We start from the raw sequence: 22,711 nt of genomic DNA on the forward strand, positions 1-22,711 counted from the left end.
CATTCTATATTCACTACAGATTTATTACTCTTAATGTAACACAAGCAGTGAATGCTTATGTTATTACCTGTCAGCTATGAGTGCAGCAGAAAATATGGCATTACTGTAATGAAATAATGGATAAGCAATGCAAATCCTGCATCCAAAGACTTTGTTCCACTGTAGCAAAAATTATTACAGAACAAAGATCATTAAATATAGTCCCCAATACTTTATTTTCTGTGGAGGCAGCTGTTATTATTCCTAGTAGATTTATTTGTGTTCACTATTTGCTTTCAAGGTACTTATGTGCCTCATTATTTTTCCAGAGTTTCTTTTGTTTCTTTAAAAAAGTGTGCCTGAAAAATAATAATGCAGGATAGTGCAAAGGCAAACCAGCTGTAAAGCCTGGGAATACACTGAAATTAGACCACCAAGTGTCTTACATTAGAACAGAAAAAAAAAAAAAACCCAGGATATTTCTTCCCATGTGGAAATTATTCTTAGAAAGCAGTTGTGCTTATGCTGGGACAGAAAAGAAGCTTTACCCTGTCATCCAAGGGAGCAGAAAGCAGCACTGCAATTGCATTATATCAGCCTTAATCCTCCTATTAAAGCAGGTGAATTCTCATACACAAAATAACACTGCTGATGATTACACTGCTATTAAGTCATGTGATTTCATGCTTTCATTTTGTGGCTACTGGGTGCTAGGCAGTTTTATTGCTTTCTCAGTGTTTCAGAGACTAGAGACCAATTATTACTTAAAAATAAGCCAATCATCTCTCTTGCTGAAAGATGACTTGCAGCAGAAGTTAAATTATAGAGAACATCACTGCCCCCAATACATTAATTTCTGTCACTCTGTCACTGTAAAAATTTACAGCAGATATAATCTCTTTGAAGGGGGATCAAGTCATAGAAAGTACAAGCCTAGTTTTAAATAGAATTTTAATTTTAATGAAAGCTTCAGGGAATGATGTTTATGCTGCTTATCTTTCATACCTGGTGATTAAGTTAATTTATACTTAATGGAAGAGGATATTTCTAATCCCCAGACAGGCTCAACATCTGTCTGTGACTATGTTTTGGAAGCCTTAAGCTGCTTGTGATTGATGTAGGATCCTGCAGAACTGACACCTGAAGGATATCTGTAAGAGGGAAAATGTTATTTTTCTGCTCAATGCCTCTGCTTAAGTCAAACCAAAATCCAAGCACTTAATATTGCTGTGCCTTAAAAACCTGCTTTGCACTCCCTCACCATTGAGTATGAACAGGGCAATAAGCAAACAGTTCTCAGATATGTTTATGATCCAATATTCATGCCTGAGACATGTAACTTTCTGACAGCCTGAAGCTAATGAGAATAATAAACCTCCTGCAAAAAAAAAAAAAAATCTGGGAAATAGTCTCCATTTTTCCTTCATTTCTCATTCCATGTCTATTTAAAACCAAATGTTAGCAAAAATAAATGCTTGCATTTATCACATAATTATAACAGGAAGAAAAATACTTGAAATGTAAACACCTTGCCAGAAAAAGACAAAATTTTCAACTTCATCCCAAGAAATCACAGTACTGTCAAAGGAAAAAAGATAGATATTTCAGCTGTCATTTATATCCATGTTATGTTAAATTCTAATTCTTACAAGGCACCTGCATGTAAGGACTTTGCAGTGGTGTTCAGGGATATAATCTGTGTGTGCACATTCATTATTCCATTCAGTTACCTGCTCCAAGTCTGTGATGGGGCCCAGGAGCCCCACTCCAAGCAGTGATTTGTTCCTTTCCTAGGACCTGATGCACCTCAGCCTGCCCTTGGCTGATCAATTGGTTCTAACATCTTCCAGGCTGCATGAAATCTGATGTTTTGAAATCAATTTGTTCATGGGTTGTGCTGTTCCTGAGAGAACACAAGGTACATGCCACGACTCAGGAGCCACATGAGGAACTGGAGACCAGGACAAAGCATCCAAGGCTCCCCCAGATATTCAATACAAAACTCTCACAGCTGGTTGTAGTTTTAGTTACACATAAGACAGAGATTGGAAAGATGTCAAGGAGAAGGTAAGAAATAAGATATTTTTATACCATATACATGTAGCCCTGCTGTACATACAGACATAAATACACACTGTGTAACTACAATTTCTGTTTGTGGTATATACCTGTACACTTATGCTATGAAAACTATCTGGTGGGAAGCAATTCAGTATAAGAGAGATTACAGAAAATTAGAAGTTATTGGAGTTTACATTACAGAGCAACTGGGAAAATTGATTTAAAGGCAGAGTTGCTTCTGTGCAGCACAAACACTCAAGAAGGTGAAAAGGAAAAAAACGTCAAATTAAATACACATATATCTTTCATTTTAGACAAGGCAATTAAGCTAATATTCTGAAAATCAAATTTCATTCAAGAAGCATTTAACTGAAGATTAGTAATGGAAATTGTGCATATACAAAAGCCAGGAAAAAACTCTACAGTCGAGAGTGCAGCTGAATCACTGCTCCTGCAGTAAGATACCACCCAAAAACTAGATTATGTTAGCAAGCTACAGGCTACCTAGAGGTGAAGATGATTTTGCTGATAGCAGAAACTCAGCTCAAATGATTAACATATTGAAGTGTCAGGAAAAAACACTTTGCACACAAACCTATTAATGCCCTTCCCTGTATGAACACAGAAATTCAGTGAACCACTCCCACCCTGGACAGGGAAGGCACACACAGATGTTGCCTTTAGCTTTAAGAGAGGGGAAAAAAGTGGTTTTAACTTCAAACTACAACAGCTTTCTTGTATTGAAAACTAAAGAGGAAATTATAGGGGTGGAACAAGATGATCTCTAAGGTCCCTTCCAGCAGAAGGCTGACTCCACCAAACACTTAAGTAAACACTTCAGTAGTTGATGAATAAGGTCAGAATTGCTATTGTTTTATATCCTATCCAATGTAACTCGAGCACATTTCTGGCCATATTTAACCTGAATTTTCACTGGTTCCAGCTGAAGCTGCCCAGATACAGCAAACATCTGCATGCAACACAGCTCCCAGGGATGCTTTGAAGTCCTGCTGACTTCATGGTTTAAAAAACAAAGCAAAGCAACACAAAGCAGCTTACTTTGTTAGAATTCAGCCAAAGCAGGAGCAGACAGCAGAGGAGCTCCAAGATCCACGTGGCACTTTGGGAAGGAGGCTCTGACAGCAGAGCTGAGCCCCAGCCAGAGCTGCTGGGACAGTGCTGAGGGACACAAACTGCATCTCAACCTGCCTGAAACCAGGCTCTCCTACCATCAGCACTCACTGACAATCTCTAATCAAATTACTGAATCCAAAGATGTATTTAGACCTGCTGCCTCCATGTTCATTTTGATGCCATGTGGAAGGAGATGAAGCAGCATCCCTTCACTCCTGACCTCCCTTCTTTTTGGGCAAACTGTGGAGATGACAGCAGCTCCTGTGGCTGCACTACAAAAACTCCAGGAAAGTGACATAGTTTTCCTTTTCTCTGTATTTTATCACAAAGGCTTTCTTTTTATGTTAGAATCATTGTAAGACAGGAAAAAGAAAAAAAAAAAAAAAAAAAAAAACAAAACAAAAAAAAAAAGGAATCAATTGTAAGACAGGAAAAAGCAAAAAAAAAAAAAAAAAAACCTTCTTAATGATCAACTTAAAATGTAATATGGTGTGAATATTTAAGAGATGTAATTACTAGAGCATGTTTTGATACATTCAAATGCTGGGAAAGTTCAGGTTTTATGGAGACACTTGTGACAGGTCACATTCTTTAGTTTATCTCCATTCCTTCCTCTACTGCTCATGAGAGAGAAAAAAGAAAGGAAAGAGATGTCAATAAAAAACTAATTAGATTAGCTGCATCTCAAAACACTGTGATTCAAGTCTAATTGGCCAAAGTAGTCTCCAGTCCCAGTTTGATAGCACAGACCCAGAGCTGGGCTCACCCCAGAGCCAGGGGCACTGCACACACCAATTACTGCTAAAGCACACCACGGGCTTGGGCCAATTAATTCCACAGTGCTGAAAATGAAACCTTTTCAAGTCCTGCAGCCCATATCAGTTCTTGTCCATTAAAATTTCCAAATGAGCTGGGCCTGTCATCCACTCACTTGCTGAGTACATTGTAAGCACTTCCAGCTGTCCCTCAATACGGGGTCATTGCAAGAGATTCAGGAGAAGACTGAATTCACTCTTTATGTGCAAGTTAAAGTACAGCCTGTCCAGCCAAGATGTGAGTGCTTGGAATACAGTGTGTGAGCAAACACAGACCTGCTTGCAAAACTGCACTGGGAATAACAGCACTTTTTGCAGTGGTGAAGGCTAAAATAGGAATAATCATAAATTAATCTGTATCTATGCAAGGGATGGGGTTTTAGCTATTTTTAAAGAAATATTATTACCCCTTATTACCCCTTTTTTAGTAAATTAAAACATTTCAGATAATGTTTCAGATTATAACCACTTAGAAATTAAAAGATCTATCATCAGATTTAATTATCTTTTCTGTGCTGGGACTCCTGCCACAGCACATTCAAATTATTTGCCAATGTTCTGCACCCAGTAGTGTATTTTTTGTTGTTGTAGCACAACATAAATGGCTCTTAAAACCAGTGCAGAACTATTCTGTCAGTCAAGCACTACCAGATCCTTTCCTTTATGGAGGGACATCTCACACTGTAGTTCATAGAATTTCCAACAGGACCTGTCCTAATCAATAGGAGAAAGGTTAAATGCTCTTAACGATGTAACAGGTAAATAATTGGAAAAGCAAGAACAGAGAGCAAGGATCAAGATACCACAACATCTGCTTCACAAAACTGAAGGGAGTCATTGAGGCAAGTTCCTCTGGAGCAGGATGAGAAATAGCAGCAGAAATAAATACTCTCAACTACAGAAAAACCAAGTTAACATTTCAGTAATCTGAACTGAAGGAACATTGACAAACATCACATTTAAAAGTCTCCCTCACATGTCTAACTCATCAAAAGCTGCCCAGGCTAATGTAACAGACAGGAATTGATAGTGGAGCTGGCAGATTGCCTGATGAAGGACTGAACCAGAAAGCCCTGTAGGAAAGAGAAAGGGGCTAATTCAATGTGCTTCCAAAGGGCTTGGGCAGAATGAGCCTGAATATGAACGCTGGGTCATTTTGACTGATGGAGAAAAGAATTGTGTCAGCCTCCAAAATGAACCAGAGGAGCAAGATCAATCTCAAGAAAGCCACACATATATGAGTTTATACAGTCTCAGGCAGAAAGAAGGCTTGGAGTGAAGAGGTGGTGCTTGAGAGGCATTTGAATAGCTGCAAACCTGAGCAGACTTGCAGGCAGAGGGACGCAGGAATCAACCAAAAGCTCTGGCAGTCAGCCCATAAAGTCAATTAGCAAATGGAAACCCAAACACTGATATTTCCATAGCTGGGTTTATTACATGCTTATTTTGATAGGCACTAAACTCACTCCATATAATGCAAAAGGCACTGACAACCCTGAGTAATGAATCCCTGAGGAACATAATACAGTTGCTCACAGCAGCGGAAACGAAGATCCATTACAGCCAGCCTGGAGAACAGTCATTATTTTCTGATCAGTGATAGCTGCAGCAGCAGCATCCCCCATCCAGCCTCTCCACATGTCTGTGCACTGAGTTTCTGACCCTCTTCAACCACCCCTGTCACGCAATCATAACCTTACAATGCGGATAGTGAGATAAACACAGTAATAAATGGCAAGAATGACTTTATCACCAACAAAATCTAGGCTAATCATACTCTCGAGACATCTCTGCAAGTGTATTTTCATTTTTCCATTAAACATGACTCTAACATCAGGGGAGGTTATGAAACTGAAGAAAAATATCTGGAAAATAAATGGAATACATCTGAACAGGTTATTTCCTGACTTTCCTTAAGAAAGTACAAAATTTCTCCTCAACATCAAGAAATTAAAAACAGCATTAGGATTTGGAAAATATCTTTGGAACATACAAAAGAATGACCAGAAATTAATTCATGTTTTCATTAAATACAGATCCCATTCTCCTCATAGAAACTATTCACTTTTTCCTCTATCATGGAAAGGAACCATTTCAAGAGCTAAAGTTGTGTAATCAACACAGTGGAAAAAATGAACCACCCTGTTTTGTGCAAGAAAAGAGGAAGATCTTTTGTGCAGCAAGTTCTACAAAACCTTGTTTTGACTGAATTTCTTCCCAACACCAAAAGAATAAAATAAAAAAGTCAGTCTGACAGACATTAATATTTACAGGGTGCTCACAGAACAGAGTGACATTAGCCAATGTTTGCATGCTGATCTTGCAAAAATTTGAGAGCAACCACATTGGGGTTCTTCCTGCTCAGGAAATTAGTTGATCATATTTGACATTTGCTAGAGCCACAGGACCCAGAGAAGAGAATTGTACCTGACATCTTTTAAAAAGAAAGGGAAAAAAAAAATCAGAACATCACAAATAAATTTCAAGGCTGGTTTCAAATGGAAAAAAGCACTGCAGTGGCATGTACTGAGAACAGCACCCAAGAAAAGATAAACTAGCAATGGGTGTGATAGGTAATAAACCAAAAGCATTCCGTTTGGAGGGCACAAGGAATGGATTGTTTTTGTAACAGCCATAAATTAAATTACATTTCATTTCCAAAGTGTTTCAATTCTTTCTTCTGTCAATGGCTATTTCAGAGCTGAATAAAAGTCATTATATTACTTAGGGGGCTGCATCTTCATCATCTCTAGCAGGGAAAAAGCAGATTTTATTCCATGAGCAACTCATATTTCTAATGACACGCGTGCCATAGTGCTATGATTCCTTTATCAAAAGAATAAAATGGCTCTTTTCTGTCTTGAAATATGTGAGAAACTAGGCATGGAAATGCAAGAGATCACACTAGGACACAGAGTAAACAACAGCAACCGAAATACAAAGGAGTCCTTATTGCTGGATTAATTAGCACTAATAAACCAGGACATAAATATTTTTGACAGGACAGGAAAGCAGGTCATTAGCACTTTTGGGATGATATAAATGTTCTTCCTGCAACATGCTGAGCACTCCTGCTCCAATGATCCTGCCAGCTTGCCTTTATACCTCCAAACATCTGACATCCAGTGGAGAACACACAGCATTTACATGAGACTGAGACTCCTTTTTGCTCCTCCAATTTAATGCTATTTGAGGAAGAATAAATTGCTAATAATTAAACAAACAGTGAAACGAAAACCGTTTTACTACTATCAAGATTCCAAATTAGGCACAGAAAAATAGAAGTTTGCAAAGCCTTTAGAAATGGATTTTCTGTTGGAGGCACAACATACACAATGATTTGCATCAGTGATTATCTTAATTAAACTGCTGTTTACATAAGTAATGTTGATTTACTTTACATGTTGTTCGGTGTCATTAGACCATTCACTTAATTGTGCAAATTTCCTTTAGCTGAAGCCTTCTCCCACCTTCAGCAGGCTGTGAACAGCACCTCTGTTGTAAGGAGTGAATCCAGAGCAAGTTTAATAATTACTACACAAGCTTCAGACAAGTTTCAGTCACACAAATCACTGGGTTAGCTCCAGCATGTCAATGGCCTGGATGTTTGCCATCATCTGCTCAAGCCTCAAAATCCATGAGGACAGCACTGCCACACAGACAGAGCAAACATCAGTACCTGCCATGAGATTTTATTAAATGTTTTCATTTCTTAATGACGAGCAAAACTTGAGTTCCACAGTAAGTGACTTAAAACTAGGAAAAGGCCACTTCTGCTGTGGAAGGAAAGCCACTATGTATATTTAATTACTCTGATTTGAACATGTATCAATGCAGATTTTCAATCACTAATTGCTTGCAGTGCCAAGATAGTTATTAGCAATCCCTGCATGTAAAGACTGGAGTTGTGAAAAATTAAGAGATATGTATGGAATGATAAACTGATCTTATTCAGCTTAACTTTTTTTCCAATATTATACATCACATGATAGAAAGGAGGAAAATAATATCAAAACACCAGGAAGATGAGGGAAAATTAAACTCAAAAAAATTCTGAGCTATTAATCCTTCCTGATAATGAAGTACTTCAGGATGACTTCTAAAACTCACTTTCATTTAGATGCCTCATTTATTTTAATCTGGGAGATAATTAGAAGGAAATCAAATTCTCCACAGCAGAATATTTACCTGAGATGCAGCTCAGACTTCTCAGTATTTCCCCTGTGTGCTCAAACTCTATGTTACATATATTGCTAAAACCTTACTGAGATTAATGCCCCTTACTTAATTAGCATCCAAATTTGAGTCTATGAGGCTTGCTGCTGGTTAGCTGTCAGAACAGCAATTCTTTCAGATTTTTTTTTCTGTCAATAGGCCAAGTTTTGGTCAAGAAGTTCCACACACTGTCCCCAGTTCAATAAAAAGCACTTGGAGGCAGGGGAAGGATGGGCAGCTGCCACACGAGCTCCTGCACATCCTCCCCAGCAGGTCCCAGGGCACTGCCCTGGGCAGGCTGACTTATGGTGCACACACAAATATTCATCTCCAAGATGCTCTGTTAACCAGATTACCCTGGAAGAAAAGCTGAACCACTGATGAATTCCTGCTGTGAGGAGCCAGTGGTTTATCTCATCACCAACTAATCCTGTTAGAAATTATTTAGCACTCTAAATGTATCAGAGAAGAATCCTCAGCTGAATGAGCCTTCCCCACACACTGGCATCCTCTAGCAATTTATTTGTAATTATCATTTGCCTTTTTTCCATATCTAATATGAAGTTAATGAATGCCTGACATAACTTCAGCAGAAAAACCACCACGACTAGTTACATAATTACAGGTTAAAAAATGATCTTTTTCAGCTCCATGCACTGAAGTAATCTTTAAGGGTAGAGGTTAAGTACAGGCAACACAGAGTATAAATTGCTTTGCAAAACGTTCTGTACTCTGACCACAGCAACTTCTCTGTGTGGCTCTGCCTCTGAAGGAAGAGTTTGATCTCAGAATAATATTGCAGTAATACAGAACTTGTTGGAATCATCAGTCATGTCTTGTTCATGGGCCTCTGTCTACAAAAGGACAGCAAATTTGCACTTGGAATCATTACAGAATGTGAGTAACATTTCAGGTTACCACTAAGTGCCAAGAGAAGAGCAAAATGGGTACTTCAGCATGGAGGCAGACCTATGAGCAAGAATTTCTAGGGAAAAAGTAAAAGAGAAAAAAACCCCACCCTTTCATGTCTTCAAGAACTGCTCAGAATGAAGTGTTTCATCAAAAAAAAAGATGTGATTTCTCTCAGCCTGATCCCACCACAGGCATTCCTGTGCAAGCTGCTGCAGGCAGTTCTTCTCATTTCTAGATCACAGATTTAACTCTGTTTATTATCACAGATTAAGGAAGCAATTTTTAAATACAGTATTCATACTTTTCAGCTCCAATGGGGCAATTTATTCAGAGTAATTTGTGACTTTCGAGCAAATTAATACACAAATTTATGTCTCATTACTGTTTTGAATAAAAAAAAGAGACCTCAAGGAGAAGCATAAATAAATAAATCTGAGTTACTAAACTGTTTGCACCAGTTAAGAGTAAAATATTCCAGGGAAGCTGGTATGTCCTGATTTACTATCAGCTTGTGGACCTTCTCAGGGAAAAAAAAAAATCTCATTTTTCTATTACAAGGTACTGATGAAAATCAGGGAAAATCAGCAGACTTACTGAGTATCTTTCCTCTTCTTTTTCTGAGGGTCCATCAGCCGCAGAGTGTCTCTGATGACAGCAACTTTCACTTTTTCATCAACGGGGCTTGGGACATTTTCAAATACTCCAGGAGAAAGCTTTACATCACAGAGGGATATGATTATTCACTACAGAACTAAGGGTGATTTATTCCACATTTGCTCAAACTTCATGCACTTCATCTATATTTTAAATACATGATGATGGATTATAGAATACTTCTTCAAGGATGCACAAATACTTGCACATTTTCAGTATGATGCTACAACAAATTCCTCTAGCAAACTGAAATATTATAAAAAAGATCGTTGCTGATGTTATCATTTATATTATGTATACAAACATGAAAAAGATTATTAACAATCCCCTAAACACAATTAACGACTGCAGGAGATGATGAATAAATGAATTTATGACAGAGATGATGGAGAGCTTTCACAATTCCAATAAGTCATATTTCCTATGTATAAGATTAGCAATGATTTCAAAGCAGAAAATTACAGAGAACCTTGGAGGTTTCATATTAGCAGACAGCTTTCATCTTTCAAACAAGGAAAAAAGCCCAGAAAACCCAACCTAAGCAATTTCATTCCAATCTCACATTGAGAACTCTTACCTCTTGCTCATGTTCTATTCTCATGCTGGGGTTTGCATTTACTTCCAGTAACACGGGCTTCAAGTCTTTCATCAGGAGAATGTCAAACCCTAAAATCTGTGCATAACAAGCAATATGTTACTTCAGTTCTACTCAGGGTGTTCTACAGAATGCAGTGTGTGTCCATATGGCAACACTGAGGAGGAATAAACACTTGGGGGGCTGAAAAGAAGTAACTGAGAAACTTTCCACAGCGCTGAAGAACTCCAGAAGCCACTTGTCTCCCATTCCAATGGCTCCTTTCACACCACCCCCATCCCTGAACACTGCATCTGCCACGGAATCGTGGCACCCGTGACAAGGGGGTCTTGAAATTGCCAGGATCAAAACGGTGTTAGGAACCTGCAAAGCTTCACTTCTAACGTGTAGAAGATGGAATCTGGAGTGAAAGCTGTCACTAACAAACTACACCCATTGAAAATTCTCTGTATCTGCTTAGGGCTGGCAGGAACCCAGGTCAGGAGACTGAGGTTTGACTTGGGTGGGAGCTCTGAGCTCCCACCAGTGAGCAGCACCCTAACTAGAGAAACCTTTCAGAAAAGGCATTAAACACCCAGAAAACAAATCTATGCATAAAAATAACTGCATTCCTGGCAGAGATTCCAACTTACCTGGAAGCAAGTTGGCCCAGGTTTTCCTGCTGGTATGTCAGACTGATAGTAAACTTTCAGTTCTGGTGTCAGTGCAATAATTGTTTTAATCACCAATGAAATTATATCTGACCAGAGCTTTTTGACATCAGCTCCTCTGGAAGACAGTCTGCACAGAATGCTTGAAAAAGTCCTCTTGCTGCCAGTGTTTGCACTGTCAGAATGGATGAAATTCCCACTATGGATATTTAGTGAATAGTTGGTTAAGTGCATAAAAACCTGGTGCAAATTTTTGAGAGTGGGCTCTTGATAGGGCTCTGTACAAAATCTAGAAAGTCCATCTTTGGCTATGTAAATCTCTAAGGGCTCTAAGGATTTCAGCAGGACATAGAGGCGAATATCAAACTTCAGTTTGTCCACGAGCAGAGGTTTGCAGATGTACTCCTGCACCACAGCTGGCCGGCTCTGGATGCTCCCTGTCAGCCTGATGTCACTTGGGTCTTTGATGAGGTAGATTCCATCCCCCTGGCAGCCTCCATCAGGCTTTACAATAAAAGTGGGCTTCCAGGATGGATTGCTGTCTTTCATCATACGAACCTAGAAGGAAAAGCATGACAGTGAGAAGCACTAACTGGGGAAGGGAAGAAGGGCTGGTCCTGTGAAAGCCAGTCAACAAAAATAAATAAAAATAGCATTAATACATCACCAGAGTAGTAAACACCATGCAAAAAAGGCAGAAGATGAACAGTGCTGACAAGCACAAGGAGAAACAAAAAAGCATGAGTAGGGAATTACTAACACAGATAAAAAGTCATTTTATTTAACAAGCCACTGTATAAATAATTTCAGGAATTTCTTTTTAATGTTCTGTTCCAATTTACAGAAGGAAATGGGGTATATCTCATGAGATCCATTTTAGTAGTCACTAATGTATATGAAACTGCAAAGTTAAACTTTCATGCTGCATTTTGAACAACTACTGACAATCACTAACTTAAGGAAAGGTGCCTTATTTATTGAGGTATGAATGCAAACACTACCAGAAGATGGAAAACTGAAGTAAAAATTTGTCACTAACAATACCTTTTTCCACCATCAGATAGTCAGTGTTAATAAAACTGGGGAATGCTGAACCAAGCACAGGTATAACTATGTCACTAACACATCTGCTGAACATCAGAGCTTTCATGTTACATGCATATTTCCCATTACCTAAATAAATTCTGATTTATTTATTACTTGTACAGCAAAAGTCAGAACTGTGCAGATGGGGGTGCCTCATTCAGAAATGAAATTGAGAAAGAAAGGGGAGCCCTAACAAAGAAAGCAGCTGAAGAAATGCAGGATGCAGGCTAGCAGGTTTATCAGCTACCCATGGGATTCAGGATAATAAACCACTCAAAACCTCTTCCTCTCAAAACAGAGGGATGTCCCAGCACTGACCACTCCTTTCTTGCACTCCCACATTTCAGGGCCCCACCTGAAGCTGCTCTCCCTCTCCCTGCAGCCAGGCACATGCTGAGCCCAGACAGAGATCTGGTTTTACCCTGGGGCTCACCAGCAACAACTGGAGATTGACTTTTAGAAGCCTGAGGACAAAAGCTAACAAAGAAAGAACAAATCAGTTGCCACCATCAGCCCTGGAGAACGAAAGAGAAAAAAATCTGCCCACAGGAAAAGGCTGAGCATGGTCAGATCATTGTGAGAGCAGCAACCTCTGCTGTAACATCAGGCTGCTGACCCCCAGGAGAGGCCCAGCTCTGTCAGCAGTGACATTCCCAAGGCCTCAAGGACTTCTGGCTCCACCCCACCCAGTTATTTATTTCACTCAGACTCACACTGCTAAAAGCCTTCCTACCAGCTGCAGCAGAAATTCAAGATCCATTATCCAGACCAGGATTTTTCTCACGGACAGGTGTCACACTGACTCAGTGAAAGATCCTTCTGCAAAATAGGTCACTCAGAGGGATAAAACGCCTCAGTGGAAGTCAGGCTTACATAAATGGCATGTGGATAAATAGGTCCAAGTAGATCAGCAGGCCTAGATGAGCAAAGAAGGAAAGCAGGATTTATGTCCTAGTCTTTTTACCACTATAGAATAATCTTCCCCTGATGTGACATTACCCTGTCATTACCCTGCAGAGCAGAGGGGTTCTCTGGTTCACTGTTGTTAAAGTCAGCACCACAGAGACACCTGGTTAGTCTGAACCCTCCGTGACCAAACACACCCTCTGTGACTCCTGCTGAACACACCAAGTGCCAGCTGTGCCCTCCTAGAGCAGAAAACAGTGAAGAACCTCTGTGGCACCAGGAGGAAGAATCTGCTCCCCAGTCCCACATCTGCTGCTCATCCCTCAGGCTGCATCTGCTCTGCTCCAGCAGCACCTTTCCAAAAGAGATGATGCTTTCCAAAAGAGATGATGCTTTCCAAAAGAGATGATGCTTTCCAGGGACTATTGCTGAAGATGAAAAAGAACCTGCCTTTTAAAATATTGCACTCTAACAATCACTGGTTTCTGAGATCTCTCTTCTCTTAAAATAGAAAGCAAATTATTTTCTCCATCATATTCTATTCCATTTTTTAAATGGACTAAAAGGCATGGATATTATTCAGGCTTTCTAGTCCATCAAAACCTACACATGGCAGATAAAGCTAGGCTGGTGGGGAAAGGGGGAATAGTAATCCAGAGTCAGTCTCAGTCTGTTTTTCAGCAGATTTACTGTCTTGAAGAAACAGATGGTTTCTTGATCTTCAAGGAAATTCCCAACAGTCGTCTTCAAATTCTCCACAATCCCCTCAACTATATGCTTTCAAATTCTCATTATGAGGGGGCTTGTCCAGACTTAGAAAATTCAGTCATGTAGGAAAATGAGTTTATATGAAATGAGATATTTCTGTGTCCTTTGCTTGACAGAAGGAAATTATCTTTAAAAAACATGTTAACCATTTACAGTTAACAACAAGAGAAGCGTTGGTGAAAATCTGTAGGTTTGGCTTTCATGAGGAAACACAGGCTGAATGAATATAGTATTCTGGAAAAAAATGCATATAATGTGCTATAAGATCTGACAGCACAAAGACTGGAATATTCATGCCTATGCCTAAGAGGTATCCAAAAGCTGAAAACTTGATTAAACCACCAAAAATATGCTGTGCTGGAAATTAGACCATCCAAATTAGATTCTTATTAAAAATTAATCATACTGGCCTATTCATCATCCTCACAGACAACACAAAGGAGGAAGTATGAGAACAATCACAGTCCTGGTTTGAATCCCCAGCTAGTTACTCTTCAGAAATTGGGATTTCATGTTAGAAGGAAGTCCTTAGCACACCCATTCCAACAGATTCTTCCCTGCTAGTGAAGGAACAATAACTGCAGCACCTGAGAGATCTGCTTATCTGTAATCCATCTTTTGTTCTAGTCACATGTTAGTACAAAACATTTTAGAAAATAAGAAATTGGTGAGTATTGAGAATAGCTAACTAGATATTTATTTAGTAAAATGAACTTTTAAGCCCTTGATGAAAACACCTATCACCATCTCATTCAATACAAATGACACTAAGGGATCTACCTTTTTGTTGGTATTTCCAGTATGAAGCTCATCCACCACAACTCCAGTGCAGTTTTCTCAATTACTGGCTTTCAAAGCACAGTGTTTTTTACCTGAATCTAAGTATAGGGGAGAGCTGACAGCATTAGATTTCATTATTGATAGATCTGTATGAAAAAGTTCACCCTCATGACTACAGAAGTGAGGCACAATAAGGATATTTGAGAGATAAATTGTTTTGAAATGTTGTAGTGCATCAGAGAGGCAGCAAGATTTAAATTCTCATGGAGTTTCTTCTTTCAATAATCATTTCTGTTACAGGCAAAATCTCACAGGTGTTCATTTCTCATCCAGCCCTTTGCTGGATGAGAAATCAAAAATCCTACACTACAAACAGCACCAAACCATCTTCTGGTGTCTAACCTACACCTGCACTGATACAATTTGACTTTTGATAATTAACATGTTCCAGAGTGTTCCAGCTCCTCCAGGGACACGACTGACATGCAGGAACCACCCAAGCTCTCCCCACTTGTCTGTTGTGAACAAGCTGAAATGCAGGCTCAGAGAGCTGACAGTTTTGGCAGCATGAGGGTTGCAAAGCAAACAAAACCACATATGAGCAAATAAACAACAGAAAAGACTGGAGAACTCCTGCTGAGAGCTCACCAAACTGCAAGTGAAAAGTGCTCTGAACCTTTTATGGTTCACAGGGGGGTTTGGAATGTTTTGGGTTGTATTTTTTCTCGTTCTGGAGGGGTTACACTCCAAACTTGTGTTAAGTAGAACATAAACTCTTACAACATAAAATATAATGTTTGATAACAAGAACTATGCTTTTCTCCAACACAGATGGAAGAACATATGCAAAGGAAACTCCTAGGAGTGTGTTAGTGGACATCTGTTCCTCTTGGAACACGAGCGGCAGCGTTTGCAGCGCAGGGAGCGGAGCAGAGCAGCGTTAACTCGCAGTGCCACCTGGTGCCAGCTCACAGCTGAGCGTGTCACCTGCAGCCCGGCCCGTGCTCCCAAAGGCTCATCCCTGTCCCCAGTGCACCCTCCCTGTCCAACACCTCCCCTGCTGGCTCATCCCTGTCCCCAGTGCACCCTCCCTGTCCAACACCTCCCCTCGCTGGCTCATCCCAGCCCCACTGCACCCTCCCTGTCCAACACCTCCCCTGCTGGCTCATCCCAGCCCCACTGCACCCTCCCTGTCCAACACCTCCCCTGCTGGCTCATCCCAGCCCTCACTGCATCTTCCCCATGCTCTGCCTCCAGGTCTGTGTACTCATCTGCCTGGCCTTGCTAAACTCTTGGGTCGTTTATGCTCCTTTTACAGGCTGGTCTTACAGCAGTGCCATGGCAGTGACCCAGCCCACTTGAAGAGTAGCTATTAAAATATGTTAATTAATTTGATTGGATTATGGATATGGTAGTTAGCTAAAAAGTTGCACCCAGTGCAACGTGCAAGAGGCTGTTAAAGCTCTTTTCTCCACACAGCATCACTCTTTAAAAAAAAAATCCTGAAAAATACTGGCATTTTATTACATTCTGAATATTTAAACAAAACAGCAATTTGACATGAGATGATGTGAGAGTATTTAACAATGAACAAAGCAAAATGCTCTTCAAAGGGTTTGGGTTACAACAGGCCAAGTGGACTAAAATTATTTCAGTGACAATGAATCTGGTGAAGCACCACACAACCCACACTGTACTGGAACCTCCTTAAGCCAGCAGAACATGCAGGGAAAGGGCTGATGCTTCTACCAGGTTCAATTTCCAGACACCTCTCCTGGCACAGCAGAGCAAGAGATTTGAAGTTTATTCCAGAACATAACAAACAAAGCTAACATCCAGACATCCAGACCACGACTGAACCCAGGCAAACTGGAAAAGATGTCATGCACGGTCCCCAGGTGTGATTTTAAATAATCTGGCAGGTATAGAAGACTACAGAATAACATGGATACGATATCCAACAAGTTACAGTATTCTAGAGTCAAAGTTATGTACCTCAGCCACAAAGAGAGGCAGTTCTTCTGGCAGAATCCAGGATCGAGGGTAGAAGTTGTATTCCAGAGGAAACAGATCTCGCATGGTCCTCATGGCCCGACTCAGGGTGATCTTCCGAACCGTCTCCGTCATGCCTGGCAAGAGAACAAAGTTACAAAAACCTGGGAAGAGAACAAAGTTACAAAAACCCCACAATGAAGCCTCCTCCTAACAGTAAATGAATCATTTCAGAGTATCATTACTCACTCTGCTGGGAAGGTGCTCTGGTCATTGCTGTCAGTAAAGCTTAACATCTTTTGAGATTTAAAACCTGACACAATAATTGTGCCATTGCCCTGCCATATTTACTATTGCATGTGTTTCTGTACAATGTTAGAAAAAAAATAATTCTCAAAAATATAGCTCAGAATATAAGACATCTTTAGTCAAATACTTACTAGTGCCTTTGCCATAACCCAAAATTATTTTTCTAACCTATCATTCCAGGAATAGGTACAAATGTAAGTTAAATGTAATCAGCCACTTTGGTTTACTTTGCAGTTATTTAAGTATTTGCATCACAAAGAACAGGTTATTTTGTGAACAGCCAAACAAACATTTGCTGAAGTCTTACGTCCATTGGGAACATGGCTAAAAAGATATTTTTATGGAAAACTCTACATCAAATTAGCACAACATTCCTGGAAATCAGGTCTAGTTCTGAAGGGCTCTGGTTTGATTCCTGTGCAGCCACTTGTTCACCAGACAGAAGCCAAAATAAAGACAGGTAACATTCACCTAGCACTGATTTAAACCATCAGAAAACAACACCATCCTACACCTGAGTGGGAACTTCCCTCAGGCAGGAGAAAGTCAGGGTAAATAAAGCTGGAGTTCAATAGCTGAGGTTCTTATGCTCACAGCACACTAACAGCAGCCATAAATCTGAAGTAAAGGGCTTAGATAAGTCAATACCTAAGCTCTTAGCTCTTATTTAGAGAGATCTCAACAGGGATTAAATGAGAAAAAAAAGGAGCTTAAAAAAATAGAAGAGTCATCATAAGATGAGGACTGACATGAACTCTTCAATATTAAAAAATCCATTTAAGGAATTCTGCTTTGAGCTTCTGAGATAAGCCAGAGTATGAAACAAAACAGATTTTTTCCACTTAGAATCAAAACCAAATCCAAAGATACAGAACTGTTATCAGTGCCAGATAACAGTCAGTAATTGTACACTTCACTTAAATTATAGCCTAACACTCTTCTTTTTCCTAACTTCACGTGTATGAAGTATTCTTCTCAACAAAACCACTTTCTCTCCAAAACAAATTTCAGTTCAGAAATTGTTCAAGACACCCACTGTGATATCCTCACCCCCTCACCAAACCCAGTAATATGCCAAATATACTATCAGCTGATTAGGCAGATAATTCACATTAAAAGCCACCAAAACACAGAACTAGGTGCAGTAACCCTGTTTTTAAAGCGTTTGTTTAAACTAGAAAGAGAAGTGAAGTACCTGGAAACTTGTTGACTTGCCCTGAGAAGATGTTGTTATCATGGAATGACACCCCGTGCCAATAGATGTCACACGGCAAGCGGCGGCCAAACGGAAACTGCCAAAGAGAGCGGACAAAGCTTGGAGCAATCTGGGAATACCTCCTCATTCCTGTCTGGTTTCAACACTCATCTTAAGCATCAACCACTCAAGAACAGTCTTCTGACTGTCAAAAGAAAGCAAGCTCTGTATATTGGTTGCAAAACTGAGAATATTTGGATCAGCTCAAAGACTTTAAAGTGAACAAAGCAAGAGAGGTTTCTAAAAACCCAAATGACTGAGGCATGGCTGTACTGAGAACCCCTGAGCTTCTGATCAACCACAGTCAAGTTATAAAGTGGACATTCAAAGCAGGATATTTAAGTGCAATAAGTGTATTATTCATTGATATATATCCAGTTATAAGTATTAATTTCTAGAGTATTAATTCCTTTCTGGTACTAATAGCCTGTAATTAAAATAAAAGCTTGCAATTCAATTAATCATTTGTTGAGCATATATATTCCCACTGTCAAGAACTAAGGTGATTATTTCAACAATATTAAGTGTTCCAGGTTCTCTACCCATTCATGCAAGACTTCACTGTAAATTGGAAAACAGCAGTTTGTTTTCTATTATCCAAAAGATCACCTTTTTTAAGCAGTCTGAAGAGCTCAGAAGCAGCACTGCCAATTACTGAGAGCAAGTTTCTAATAGTAGTGAAGTGGTTTATAAAAAACCCAATTAGTTTTGTGTAAGGAAGGTGCTCTTTTTCACGCTTATTCTCTTTGACACGGCCCCATTTATCAATCCAAAAAACCCCATTTTATCTGCAGCTCCATGAAGATGCCATTTAACTACCATATGGAACACAGTCACAGGAATAGCTTCTATTACTAGGCTACATCTTTTTCAAATAAATCTGCTATATTTAGCATTTTAGGACACATTTGCATTAAATATCTACCACCCTCATCACCCAGTGCCATTTACTTATTGAAGAACCACAGTATTTTGCAGAAACTTCTTGTTCTTTACTTGATATGTAATTTTTCTTTTTTTAAAACATTTCTTTATGCAATGGATCATTTTTCTTTGAGCATGACAGAAAAAAAATTGCATAAACCTTTTGAGTGCATTACTTTATTTGCTACTTTAATTAAAATTTCAGTTTCCTCAGTAAATAGCCTTGAAAAATTAATTTAAAATGCTAATTGAGCAATGCATCCTTTCTGTTTCCTTACTTGCAGGGATGAGAAACCCAATTTAACAAGAGCCAGTGGATTCTGCACTTATTTCATTATTATTCAGCCTGCAAAATCTGGTTTTGTACAAGTGAAAATTAATTCTGTTGGGCTCTGAAAGACAATCAGTGGCCTTAACCTCTCTCCACAGGTATATCCAGAATACAGATGCAGCATTCAGTCTCAGAGTGCCCTTCCCACTAAAACCTGAACAATTTATTTATTTATTAAAAGAAATTGAAATGAAAGGAACAAAATTTGCATTTATATAACACCTTTCAACTACAGAGGATATAAAAGCTCTCTACAAACACTGCACAGAAATAATTTCACAACAGATGAGGAGTGAGCAGCTCTGGACAGGAAGATGGAAGCACTGCACCCCTTGTTGGAAATTTGGGACAGCACAGCAAGGGCCCTGCTCCTGAGAAATCAAGATTATCTGGATTTATCCAACAATGGGATCAAACTCACCTCCTGAATGAGCTGGGCTGGAGTCTGTAACCTCTGCACTACACTTTACGTAAGAGTGGTGTTTGGAGAGGAGCCAACAAGTTTGATTATTTGGTGCCTCTGGCAGTGCCAGGCAGATATTAATTAATCTTACAGTGCTGGGAGGGGCCTTTGTACCACACTGCCAACTCCTGGTGTGGGACAGTGGCTGAAACAGAAAGGTGGCTGGAGCCATCCTTTTTTTAAAATCTTTTAAATCTTTTTTAGTCAGATTTGGGCAACATTTGTCAGAAAAGAATAAACAAGCAGCCATAAAGAGAATAGAGTTGTTTCCACAGCTTTGACATGATTAATAATCCATCACAGTCAAATCTGCCTGACAGGTCATTTCCACCTTTGGATTAGAAGCCAATAATTTAAATTGTCTCACAGGTCACATCAGTCTGTTCCATCATGTTTAATGACAAGTTAAATGACTCGTCTTCCACTCAGCTTTTCCCAGCATAAAACCTGAAACTCTCCCTACGCAGCTCCGGAACAGCGAGACAAATGAAACGCTCGACGCTGGGATATTTGATGCCTGGGACATCTGCTTCTTCCATTTTCCTGGTAATAGAAAGCTTGCTGAAGAAATAATTTATTAAGAGATGAATAAACTCGAGATGCAAGCTCAATTTGTGCCCATTATTTCATGTGGCATATCATGTTCATTTGAAGAATCTGACACGCTGCATCGGATGGTTCAGCCTAGCACAGAGCTGGCACACGCAGGGGAACTCTGCAATGTTTCCTGAAAGGTCCACCCACACTGCCCTACCAAACCTGAGTGTTTCACTTACTCAAAATTCCCACAGCTGAAAAAAAAAAATTAGGTTTTTTTTCTGTCTTTTGCTTCTGAGAATAGAATCTCAATGGTCAGTTTGCTGTCTTGCACTCCTTCACCTCTTCCCCACATATCAGCGCCACAGAACATGTCAATATTACCAATGTTTATTCTTCCCTTTTTTGTGCATCTTATAATGACATTTACTGTATGTCAGTTCACTAATGAATAATAAAATAATTAAAAATGGATATGCGACAGTGTAAGAAAAAGTTATGGATCAAAAGGTGCCTACTTGAAAAAGCACATTATACTGTCTCCTCCCAACAAAATATTCCAGCCAACACATCCAGCAGCAAACAGCAGAAATTAAACAAGAGCAAGAATAGGAAAACGTAAAAGAAGTAGAGAGGGAAAAGGATCAAAAGTATTACACAAGGGATAACAGTAGAACAGCAGTCCCTGACACATCAGTATTTAAAATACATGCATTTCTGTACTACTTGCAGGACTTTGCATTATTTTCATGGACGCTGGAAGCAACACCCGTGTTCCCTCTGCTGGTCCTGCTGTAACAGTGCAAGCAGCTCCAAGGCTCTGGCCATCCCTGACAGTGGCCTGAAAAAGGATTTTACTGCTATTTCTCTAAACGTCTGAAAGGGAGAGCTTTCAGAATTACATGTGGCTTGAATAAAGAGTTTTCCTTGGATTTATCTTCTCAATTTTGTTAATTTTTCTCTTCAAATCTTGACCAGCTTTTATTAACCTATTTATAAGCTGAAGATACACAGCAATACTTGACAGTGACTTGTTTACAGGGAACGAGTTATCAGCCACCCAGATTTTGTGATGCAGTCAAGCATCACAAAATTCTGTATTAGGCCCCTTCTTTATTAAGAGACAAAGTGGCCAGAGGAGGAAGCAACAAACTAAATGAAAAATATTGACCCAAGAAAGAGATGGAGGAGAGAGGATATCGAGGGAGACAGGGAACAAAGAGAGATGAAGTCAAGGCAGCAGCAATTGCTGTTGGGAGATGCAAAGCAGGAAGGAAAAAGCTGATTAATGCAGCACAGAGATTCATGAGAGGAACAAGAGCTTGTGAAACAAGTCAATTAGTAGGAAAGGCTATCAAGTGTAAGACAAATGCAAAACAGTGAAGTCTCAGGAAACTATAAAGACAAAATTACCAGTAAGTGTGGCTCATTCCCAGCACAATCTGCAAGGCTAACTGATATTAGTGATCCAGAAACCCTCTCTGGAATGGCTCCCCGCCCTCAGAACATAAAACTTAACCCTAAAAACAAAGAAATGAAGTGTGAAGTGCCCCTGCTGTGCATGTCACTGCATAAAACATGGAGCAAGGCCGCTGACAGACACCCCACAGGTGCACTGAGGGCTAAGAGAGGTAAATGTAGCAGGTTAGAATTCCAGGGCTCTGGTATGTTGTTACTATTTTGCTGTACAAGCAGGAGTTGAGAACTGGGGCGCTGGTGCAAAGCGGTTTTGAAATCCTGCCACTGGATTTAAATAACAAAAATACTGAAACGGAATTTTATTAAGTCAGAGAAGGAGAAAGCACTACTCTTCCTGACACGGAGGATACATGTCCTTGCAGGATTAGGTATGCAGGACATTATGAATAAACACAGACAACATTTACTGCCACTCAGTCCTCCAGAAAATAAATTTGCAGTATTTAACTCTGAGGTTAGGAACAGCACAGAATATACTGCCTACCCCAAGTCTGTACAGATTTTGCTTAATAGGCATCAGGTGCACAAAAATATCATCTTGTAAGTGGGAATCCCAAAGGCAGCTTTGTAAAGTGGAGTAGGTGCAGGTCAGAGATCAAACAGCTCTGTCCTAGCTCTGCACGTGAGAAACAGCTCATCCTCAGGTGTTATTCCTCCTTTTCTTTTCCCTCCAACTTCCCTCCCACAAATGGATTACAAATACCCTTTTTCTTACACAAGTTCCTCACAAAGCTCCTAGAAGCCATCTCAACTTCTACAAAGCCATTTATAAAGCCATTAGGTAAAGAAAATCTTTACAGTTGGAGAACAATTTACCATCTATAGTAAGATATAATCTCTCCAGGATTTAAATAAGGACTTGCAAA

General features: G+C 39.7%; 1 protein-coding gene across 4 annotated transcripts in view; it reads right to left on the reverse strand.

Moving 5' to 3' along the window:
• Positions 1 to 22,711, reverse strand: part of TTLL11 (tubulin tyrosine ligase like 11) — a 39,279-nt gene that overhangs the window by 15,486 nt on the left and 1,082 nt on the right. For 3 of the 4 annotated variants that reach the window (XM_041483984.1, XM_041483986.1, XM_041483983.1), the window contains exons 2-6: positions 18,052 to 18,148; positions 16,551 to 16,684; positions 10,998 to 11,573; positions 10,348 to 10,443; positions 9,711 to 9,829 (exon numbers count right to left, since the gene is read on the reverse strand). In XM_041483984.1, the coding sequence (XP_041339918.1) occupies positions 9,711 to 9,829; positions 10,348 to 10,443; positions 10,998 to 11,573; positions 16,551 to 16,684; positions 18,052 to 18,148 (1,022 nt within the window). Of the gene's footprint in view, positions 1 to 9,710; positions 9,830 to 10,347; positions 10,444 to 10,997; positions 11,574 to 12,834; positions 12,892 to 16,550; positions 16,685 to 18,051; positions 18,149 to 22,711 lie in introns of those variants that run through there. The other variant, XM_041483987.1, reaches the window with a different exon arrangement.

This window comes from Pyrgilauda ruficollis, unplaced genomic scaffold (genome assembly GCF_017590135.1).
Source record: "Pyrgilauda ruficollis isolate IOZ18807 unplaced genomic scaffold, ASM1759013v1 scaffold62, whole genome shotgun sequence".
NCBI classification, from domain to species: domain Eukaryota; kingdom Metazoa; phylum Chordata; class Aves; order Passeriformes; family Passeridae; genus Pyrgilauda; species Pyrgilauda ruficollis.